This window comes from Gavia stellata, chromosome 4 (genome assembly GCF_030936135.1).
Source record: "Gavia stellata isolate bGavSte3 chromosome 4, bGavSte3.hap2, whole genome shotgun sequence".
Taxonomy (NCBI): Eukaryota; Metazoa; Chordata; class Aves; order Gaviiformes; family Gaviidae; genus Gavia; species Gavia stellata.
In genome coordinates, this window is record NC_082597.1 from 68,060,802 (window position 1) to 68,071,048 (window position 10,247).

General features: G+C 47.7%; 1 protein-coding gene across 1 annotated transcript in view; it reads right to left on the reverse strand.

Annotated features, from left to right (window-relative positions):
• The window catches only part of LOC104263962 (sodium- and chloride-dependent betaine transporter), a 30,858-nt gene extending 22,452 nt beyond the window's left edge, over positions 1–8,406 (reverse strand). The window contains exons 1-4 of the mRNA XM_059817196.1: positions 8,214–8,406; positions 4,237–4,371; positions 2,699–2,839; positions 1,041–1,128 (exon numbers count right to left, since the gene is read on the reverse strand). Coding sequence (XP_059673179.1) covers positions 1,041–1,128; positions 2,699–2,839; positions 4,237–4,371; positions 8,214–8,406 — 557 coding nt within the window. The remainder of the gene's footprint in view (positions 1–1,040; positions 1,129–2,698; positions 2,840–4,236; positions 4,372–8,213) is intronic.
• Between the last annotated feature and the right edge of the window lie 1,841 nt (positions 8,407–10,247).

The window sequence follows — 10,247 nt, forward strand, 5'->3', positions numbered from 1 at the left end:
TCTGCACACCCTTCTCCAAACTAGTCCCTGAGGGCCCCCTGGTCCTTGCAACCTCTGCAGAAAACCTGAACAATCGTTTCAGAGGGGTCACAGCTCTCGCTAAATAGTATGTGCAAAGAATAGGGCAGGAGAGGGGGTCCAGCACTGTGCAGACTCTGCACCCATGGGCGCATGTCATCTCCTATGTGCCCTTGTGGTGGCCGCAAGGAACAAAGGACACTCAACCCTCTCAGAGGCACTTTAGGAGCCATAAATCGGGGGGAAAAAATACTGCTGAAGCGAGCCTCTGGCATCCCTCTTCTTTATGAGACCTTCCTCAGTTGAGTGTGGAGAGGTAGTGTGGCTATTTCAGCAGCCAGTGTGGCCAGCAGCCATTTCAACCTCTCCAGGCTGCCGTGATGACCCTCTCTGGGACACTGCTGCAGGACCTCTCCCTCAGAGGTGTTTTATTGCCTCCAGTCACATCACCAAACCTCCCTGAGCCCCTGTCTGGCATCTCACGCATGCGCCTCAGATCTCTGCTCTCCAGGGATGAGCCTGAGCAGCCTGATGGACCACTTCCTTTAGGCACCAAGCAAGACATGGTCAGAAGAAGGGAAAAGGCAGTTTTGTCCCTTTCTGTTTCACTGTGGAGGCCTGTTCAGTCTGCCCTAGCCTTTCATGCTTGCCTGCCAACAGTAGCCTGAAACACCCAACACAAGTACTCCCTGCTTACAGCAAGTTCTCATCTTCTTTTGGTGCCTCCCTCTGTGGCCACGCTCACCTGGGAACCTCAGTACCAGAAGGGGAACACACCTGTGCACACGAGCACCCCTGGGCAGGCATGCTGAAAGCAGCCTTCGGGGTGTATCTAGTCCTTGTGCCCCGGGCTCTGTGCCGACCTCCTTGGCAGCTCGGTGCATTGTGCTCCCCACGTTCAGGTCCAACATGTGACACCTCACTTGGTCCTACAGAGACACACAGCCCTTCCCCCAGACAGTCTTACAGCTGCAGTCTTTGGATGAGAGGGGAGCCTGGACAGAGGGAAAGCACTCACGTACTCCCAAAACTCAATCATTGGGGAGGTGGCGTTCGCAGGCAAGGTCCTGTTGTCCAGGCTGGAGCTATTCAGAATGTCCACACAGAGATCTACCAAAAGAAAAGGAAACTGATGAGCCAGAGAAATTCTTCAAGCGTCCTCCATGAGGAATGCTCCTTCCCCTCTGTACCCTAACTCTCACTCTGGAAGCATACAGACCCTTCACTCTGTACTATAGAACATCTCATTAAACTCTTGCATCTCATTAAGCATCTCATTAAACTCTGGTTCTGCCCAGCTACAAATCCCAATTCAGCAGTAGCCAGAGGGCTTTGGGAAGGGGAGAGGGGAAGGAGGGAGAAATTCCCTACCAAATGGAAACCAGATGGCTGCAAAATATTGAGGGATAGCCGCTATGAGTAGTCAGGATAGAAAATCCCATTCTCCTCCCACACTACGCACGCAAATGTTCACACACGACACAGATGCCTTCATGTTCTACTCTGCCATCCCCAACCTGTCCCTTAGCATGAAATTACTAAAAAAAGAGGAGATGCCATGAATCCAAGGAATGCACCTCATCTTGCATTTGGCAAGCGAAAGACAATCCACCGGAAAACCAAGGAAGCCCAGCTCTGGCTGGGAAGCTTCTTCCTGTTAACAGAACATCTGTGGCTTTCCTCACAAACCAACCCATGCTGGGGGAGCTGAAGGTATCAGATACACTCTTTAAAAGGCTGGTTACCTCTTCTGGGATGAAGGGGCAAAGGAAGCTGTGAGTGAATGGCCCATGGGGTGGAGAAATTTAACACATCACAGAAATTAATCATCTGACCCAACAGAAAAAGGGAGGGAACCGAGCTGACGCAAAGCTCTTTCCAGCCTGGTTTCCACTGAAAGTAAAACCACCTGTTCAACATGGTAAAAAAGGCCTGTCAAGGACATCAAAACCATGAGGATTAACTCACATCTACCCCATCTTCCTGGGCACTGCCCAAGTGCCTTGAATAAAGCCAAAGCCAGGTGGTTGCTGCTGGGCACAGTTATGTGAACTGTGGGCATGAGGTGATGAGATCCCTGGACAACCTAACAGTATAGAGGCATGTATGGATGTGATTAGACCAGAAAAACAGGGCCTGTAGTGTTTTGTGTTACTGGTTCCTGCACTGGGAGACCTGTACTGGCAAAATCCTGCAGTGCAGGCTTGGCCTGATTTAACCAAAAGCTGAGTGCACAAAGGAAACTGTACAGTGCATGGCAGCAACTGTCCCAGTAACTCCAAAAGAGCGGGGTATAGTAAGGGAATTGTAAGATAAATTGTTGTACCAGGGCTACTAAAAAGCTTCTGCCACAGGAGGAGGACTCTGGGTTGGCTTGAAAACTCTCACAACACACCTCTCCCACTTGCCAGAAAATGTGGATTGTTCAGTGAAATCTCAACACCCAAAACATCTCCATGAGGAAGTAGTTGTACTGTCCCCTGCTGCTAGGCATAGGGTCACACCATCCACCCTTCCTGACACTTGCCCATGGTTAATGAAGACAGTCGCCTTTGCAGGAGTCCCTAGCCACATTGCAGCTCATGAGAGCTTTTTATCTGAATAGAAAATACTTTCTACAAAACTCAAATAATTTCTCGGAATTAGGAAGGAGCTAGGAGCTGACCAAGGGAAGGTGTACCTGAGTTCCAGGGGTTATTGCAGCTGGCCCATGGTAGCACTGCAGTGAAGGAGCTGAACAGGTAGAACAGTGCCCAGGACAGGATGATGATGTAGTAGATATTCAGATAGCCCTCGATGACTTGTGAGGCATACCCAATTCCTGTGAAGGAAAGCAAAGGAGGTGAGGATGGGGTTGCCAACCAACTCCTAACATATTGAGTTTAACCCAAAACAAAGACATAGATCATGCCATGGTAAAAAGGGTGCAACACCAACCACATGGCTCACTAGAGAATAGGGCAAGACCTACCTCAGGGAAACAGAAAGGATTTTGTGACCATGCGTGTAGACAGGGAACATTGTTGGTATCTCTAGACAGGTCTATGATGGAACAGAGAGAGAAAACCTTTCGCTGATGGGAAAACTTTTTTCTGACCGCTACCATGCCACTGCATTACACTGCCTCTCCTGCAGGAAAGCCAGCTCTAGTCTTGAAAGAAAATAAATGCAGATGAGTTTCTTCCTTCTGGAAAGACTAATGCAAAAAAGGTTCTCACTGCTGATATACACCATGCATAAAGTATGGTGTTGGGGCAGAAGTACACACCTAGGAGCTGAGCTCTGGTGTTTGGTCCTGCTTGTGCCCATCACTCACTGAGACATCAGAAAGGAGGTCATCGGGTCAGAAAGGCCCGATTCATTTGTTTAAAACTGGTTGTCAGTGCCCTTTAAGATGCCACTGTTGTCCACATCCAGGCCCTGTGCCAGAGCGCAGGGGTCTCCAGCGCAGAAGGTCCCTTCGTCCCCAGGGAGTTTCAAATAGCACTGCATGCCTGTGCTTGAGCAAACTAAGCAGGCCTTTAATCTCCCTGAACCTGTACAGGTTTCTCTGTCTGCAAAATGGGGGTAATAAGCTCTCCTCTGGATAGGAGAATCCTGAAAGTCAGATTCGGTAACATATTAATGCCATTAAACACCCTTCCCCAGGGCCCCAGGAGTCCTGGTTCTTATACCTGTGCCTTAAACACAAACTAAGAGCATCTCTGGGCTGTCAGACTGATGGGTACAGTGTGATCCCCCCCAGTTTGCAGGATGCCAGCCTGCAAACGCTGCCACAGCAGCCCTGAGCACAGCAATGGGCAGGGAAAGCACCATAAGCCAGCCAGCCTTTCTCATCCTCTTCTGTCTTCAGTATTTGTCCTGAACTACATGCAGGCATTTGTGTATTGACACTTCCATCCTCCTCCTCCTCCTGTTAGCTGGCCATCCTGCTCTCCTGTCTCCCAGGCTCTGAGCATCTCAAAGCAGAGACCATGGCTCGGCTGGATGAGCACAGACCCCAGCCAGAACCACACGCCCTCAGTCACCTATGCGGGGGGCATTGGGGCACTGCCCCTGCACACACAGCAGTCACCAGGAGAGAAAACAAGGCTGGGATAATAAGGAAGGGAGGGATAATAAAGGAGAAAGAAAAAAAACAGAATAACATTTCCAAAAAAGGCTCTGAGTCACTAATTGTTAGAAAATGCTGCCAGCAATTCCCGTAACTTGACTCACCTTCAAAGATGGGACAGATCTTTCTCCAGGCAGTGACCCCTCCCTGGCTGGTGTACTGCCCCAGCGCCGTCTCCAGGAAGAAGACAGGGATCCCGCAGGTGAAGAGGAAGAGGAGGTAAGGGATGAGGAAGGCTCCTGCAGAGAGGGGTGAGATGCTGCCTCAGAACCCTCTTTAAAACCTTATCCCCACCACCCCTTGCCAGGTACTGGGGGCCACAGCTGGAATCAGCTTAATAAACACAAATTATTTCTCTGAGTTAACTGTTCAACCTCTGCTAAAAAAAAAGGTCTCCAACACCATCATTTCTCGGAAAAAAATGCAAGTGTGGTCTGTCTCATGCTACTGCAGTACTTCTGCATTTGGCCTTGGCCAAAACCGAGAGGTAAGGAGCAACCAGGCAAGGAGATAAAAAAAGGCAGTGCTGGAGAAGTTGTCCCTGCTTCACTCTCCTAACCTCATTCTAGCTTTCAGCAAGAGTCAGGCGAAGCAAAAGGAGTCCTTGTTTCACATAACCACATTTGTTCTGCCTTTCCCGAGAGTCACAGCAGAGCTCCCACTTGCCCAGAAGATACAAACCTGGAGGCTGGTGGCATTTCTTGGTAAGTAATAAATTTGTTGGCGTATAATTTTGCTTGAGACATATTTCATGTCAAATTTGAAAAGCAGTTTGCACCAAAAGAATGGAAATAGGGGAAGGGCAACAGAGTGTCTTTCCAGCATTTTCAAAATGAAAAAGTTTAACTTCTGTCTTCGCATTCAATTTTTTATCACAGTATAGAGAAATGTCTTAAGAGAAATCAGCCTGAAACAGCCCTCAGATTGACCCTTGATGAAATGGATGAGGAAGGGGAGAGAGAGCAAGTTTTTTTCCAGAAACAATGACCAACAAAAACAATGCATCAGAAAAGACAAACAAACAAAGGGGTTAATGCCCTGTTCAGCTGTTTGAACCTTTTTTTTCCTTCTTTTTGGTTCTGCTGCCAAACCAAAACACCTGAGATTTTGACTGTTCTGCTCAAAACTGCTCCTGAGATGTTTCATTGCTGACCTTCCTTTTATCCCATTGCAGACTTTCTCCCCACCATTAGTGTAGGTTTTCACACCTTCGCTCCCCTCCAAACAGACCAAGGTGACTGCCTCCCTCTCTGGAGCAACTGTCAAGGTCTTGCCATCCCATACAGTAAACTTTTGGTCATGAGTACCTCCCACCGCCAGTGCCTGGAGAGCATCTCAGCTGTTTGCAACCAAGATGAGAGGCCCTTTCTCAGCTGAGCCAGACATTGTCCCCCAGGCCCTCTCCTCCCCTGCCAGCACAGGCATTCGCACTGAAATTCCTTCCCGTGACAATTAGCAACTAGGAACACTTTCCCTTGTTTTTAAGGCAACAATGTTACAATAACAAGCAACAACCAAATTTCCCCTAAACACAGCTGTGCCATAGCTGCAGGGGACCCGGGGCCAGAGGGCGGGAGGCTGGTTCACAGCATCCATCCGGGTTTGCAGAGCAAGGAATGGGAACTGCATGTGCTGAACTAGAGGCAGCTGCTGCTTTTGGTGCTGCAAGACATCTATCTGTTCGCCAGATCTGCAAGACAGCTTTATTATCCTGCACACAGATGAGCCTTTCAGCAGGTCCCAGACCCTCTCCTCTGATACCATTTGTACCAGAGGTTGATCCATTTTGGTCTCTGAGTAATGAGGGCTTTCTTACACCTCTATTGTCTTGTCTCTCTTAACCTTCCCCGCGCAGCTACCAGCTGAAACTCTAGTTGTAATCTCCTCCCGAGTTTGCTGCTCCACTAGAGGAGACTCAGCCTTGAGAGGGGCCCCCAGAAACAGATCCTCCTTCCTTACAAGTCAATAACAAGTTCAGGATGATGAGCAGTTAGATCAAATTTGAAAGTGTAACCATAGACAAGTTTACGCTTGGTTGCTTTACAACAAGTTAGCGCAATTGTTTTTATGACATCTGTCTTTATAACTGTCTCACTACATCTGAAGGTGGAGAAAGGTGACAGGACAGCAGTATCCAGTTTGCAGGAGCGGAAGGAGGAGGCAGAGAAGGCATTTATAGGTGGAAAATGTCTCTTTTGCAATTTCAAGGACTTTTCCAATGGTGAGAATATCTTTGAGTGTCATGGGAAAGACAGTGCCTTGTCCCATAGTAGTTGGTTGGCCATCTGGTTCCCTAGAGCACTAGAGAGAGAAACATACCTTCTACAGTAGTAGCATACTTTCTGCAAAGGCAGTGTGTAAGCTGTAAGGGAAGGACTCTTCCATCCTAATCTTTCCCAAGCCTAGGCCTGTTGGCCTCTGAATCACAGCCTTAGATATTCCAGAGTGGTTTAATTTGAAAAAAAAAAAAAAAAAAAAAGTTATTCAATAGCTATCTAAAATGAACAGAAGTAGCCTTTTTACTTGCACTAATTAGCATACAAATTGCAAGGACTACTGAACCGGATACCATAGGCGTAAACTATGCAAAGATACCATCTGAGCTCAGAAAGGAATTTTCCATGCAAGAACCATGACTTCTCTCTCAAAGCGTCACTGCAGAATGGTCTGTTCAATCAGATGTACCACTAGTGTTTACTAACCCATGCTGTTCTGACTTGCTTTTAGTGCCTCCAGTACCTACCATCAAAATCTCAGAGAAGGAGACTGGAGGATCTGCTAAAAAAAACCCCAGGTTCAAGAAAAACTCTTTCCATTTTCTTTAACTATCCTCTTTTCCAACCCCCATTTGGTTCAGAGGAGACATTTGATTGACTCCTGCTTGATTTGGATAAACTCCAGTAACAGCACAGAGGACAGGATGAACTGGGATGAATTACAGCTGAATCACTTATCCATTGGTGAAACCTCACAGCACCTTGGGAAAGAAAGGCCTTTCTGGCATGGTCTGCAGAGAAGGTAAGTTTAAAGTGGAGAGAACATGCAAGTCCCAAAGCCTTATTTCAAGGTGTCTCTAGAGAACAAGAACAAAAGAGAAGTTATTGCTGTGACATGTAATTTGTTATTCCTCCTTTTCTTTTATAAAGTTAGATTTTGAAAAAAGAAAAGTTAGCAACAGTCAATTATTCCCTTCCTCTTTCCCAGTTTCATTTTATTGTTATGAGAAAGTTTAATTTTTAACCATGTAATGATCCTATTGCAGTGTTCTTGGAAAAGGAGAGTCACGCAAGAAACAAAAGGGACAGGTTTCCCTAGCAGTGGGTTGACCACTGGGAGAGCTGTTCCTGGGGAAGAGGTACCAATGTCCTCCTTCTTCCTGTCCTCTGAGAAAATCCTTCACATGCATGTTCTCAAAGATGCCCTTCTGCTTATGTTTGCCTATACGACAAGCCAAGGTGCTTCAGCATTGGGTGTCTGGTCCCATTCCTCATTTCTGGAATTCATCAATTTGTACTGACACAATAAAATACTGCATTTCTCTAATAACCGCAGGGCAGCCAGCCCTGTGAGAGGAGCTGGTGGGAGATCAAGTGCCCTGGAGAATGAAGCAGGCACCCAGGTGCCAGGAAGGGAGTGCCAGGCCTTGGCAAGGATACCAGCGCCATCAAAGCCTTTCCTCCTCTGTAACAAGGGCCTCAGAGAGGTGGCAGTGATACAGAGGGTGGAAAAAGGGAATTACGTAGAAGGAGGTTGCTGCTGGCTTTCTGACCACTCACAGCTTTCTGATGGTTTTGGATGACCATCTGTCCCTCTAGATGCCCAGGAGCCTTGAAGAGTTACTGAAGTTCAATTCGGCATCCAAACTTGGGAGAGCTGCTTTGAGAAACAGTACCTGCTGGGGAGCTGGGTTGAACGCTCAGTTTCTATTCCTCCTGGTTTTGGCAGGAGCTAACTTGCTGGAGGAAAGGGCAAGGGAGTACATGTGGGGGCACATGAGGCATAGGAGAAACGGATCCAGGCATGCATGTATCTGTTGTCATGCCTACAGACCTAGGACAAGTCATGCATGCCGTGAACTTACCACCGCCATTCTTGTAGCAGAGGTACGGGAACCTCCACACATTACCCAGACCGATGATCTCCCCGGCCACAGACAGCACAAACTCCATTTTGCTACTCCACTGGCCTCTCTCTTCCATTTCCTCCTTTTTTACCTCTTCGGGAACTGCGATGGCCCCATTGGGCTCTCCTTCCTTATCTGCAGCTCTTGTCATGGCTCTGTGGGACAGAAGAAAGAGAGAGCATGGGACGTAGGGGAGCTGCTGTGGGACACGCTGGTGGGAAGAGGAAGGAGGGGGCCAGTCACCACACAGATGTGTTCCTAGTATCACCATGAGGTTCTCCTCATCCTTGGGAAAATGGCTTATTTAGCATTAGCAAGAAGCATTTTCCTCAGGTTATGTCTGTCAGACAGAAAGTCTGTGCTGAAGGGACAGAGGAGAGGTCAGGTGAGAAGGCCACACCTGCATCACCTCATCACTGGACTCACCTCTAAATTCACCCTTCACCCCCCCAGCATCCTTCCTCACCTTTCCCAGGCCACCAGCCTTAGCGTACCTCCATCTGCCTCTTTGCACCCTGACTAAATGCTCTGTATCTCCATTGCTGCTGGAAACTTGTCTGGGACTTGGAAACACCAGTTCAGATGAAGAGAAAAGGAGCTGGAGCTGAAGCAGGGCATAGGGGCATGAGTTTCCCTTCCCCATGTGCTTTATACAGCAACTGTCTCCTTCTGGAGTGGTTTCAGAGGGCAGGATAGAAATCTTACAGACTAATAGTCTGAACAAGAATGGATGACCTACCATCTTATTTCAAGACATTGCCAGGAGTGCTGTCTTTGACCCCCTGGACACCATGTTACACTGCAATACAGCCTGCCACCTCAGCAAAGCACACACACGCTTGTTTGACCTAGGCTCCCTTCAGTAACAAACAGGTACAAGCAGCAAACCTCCACCTTTGCCCAACCCTGCAAAGAATACCGAGCAAGGAAACAAAGCCCCTGAGAGAAGCCAAAGGACCTCATACTTCTGATGTGTTCAAGGTCTGGGCAAGGATGTACTAAGATTAGACAAGCTCAGTTGTTGCAGTGAAAAGGTTAGTAGGAAAAAGCCCAGCTATGGAAACACAGAGCAAAGCCACTGTTGGAGGAAGCACGCTGAATGTGACTGGGCTTGTAGTGTGGTACAAGGAAGACATTCTCCGATCTATACTAAATCCTGAATTATGCTTAGCATCACCTTAATGAAGCAAAGTTAGTGGCTGCTTGTTACAAGATACAATTTTCTATCGCACACAAAGTCCTTTAATTGCCTAGTTAATTTAAATCCAGCCAAAATTCACACAGACCAAACTGAATCTTCTTGTTGACAACATTTTCATATTATTTACATGCATTTGATTATGAGAAGAAACTAAAGTGTGAAGAAAGAAATCTCCCTTTGACGTAGCTAAAAAAATTCTCCTCAAAAGCTTGCTCTAATGAGTTACCTGAGGTAGGGATGCACGTGTGAGTCCAGCCAGAAAGCACAGACCTAACAGGAGCAGGGTAGCTGATGAACTATGACTGTAGCTACATCTCACTGGTGGCATTACTGAGCAGAAGTTGGCCTTTGAAAGGGTGATTGGCATCAGCACGGGATATATATTCCCATGTTGGTATTATGAAACTACACTGGAAGCAAGCCTCTCCAAAGCAGCAGCATCTCTGCTTCCATTCCCACCAGCTGACAGTGCTAAGAAATCAGGGCTTTGTACCCTCACATTAACTGACAGATTCAGTTTGCTGGTGCTTTGATAGGCTTTTTTAATAGAACATCTATAATTCCTTCTGTGCCTCCTAAGGGGACATCCCCATCTCCAGGGAGCAGCAGGGACAGCAATCTGCATCACCCACACTATTTAACTCTTCCACTGCCCCTGGATCTGCTCTGGACCACTTCAGCTTGCTGTCTCCCAGGCAAAGACCAAGCACGGCTCTGGAGGCAGCTCAGGCCAGGGACCTCTCCCAGTCAGCAAGTGGTAAGCAAGACCCCATCCCCCATGATGTCCTCTT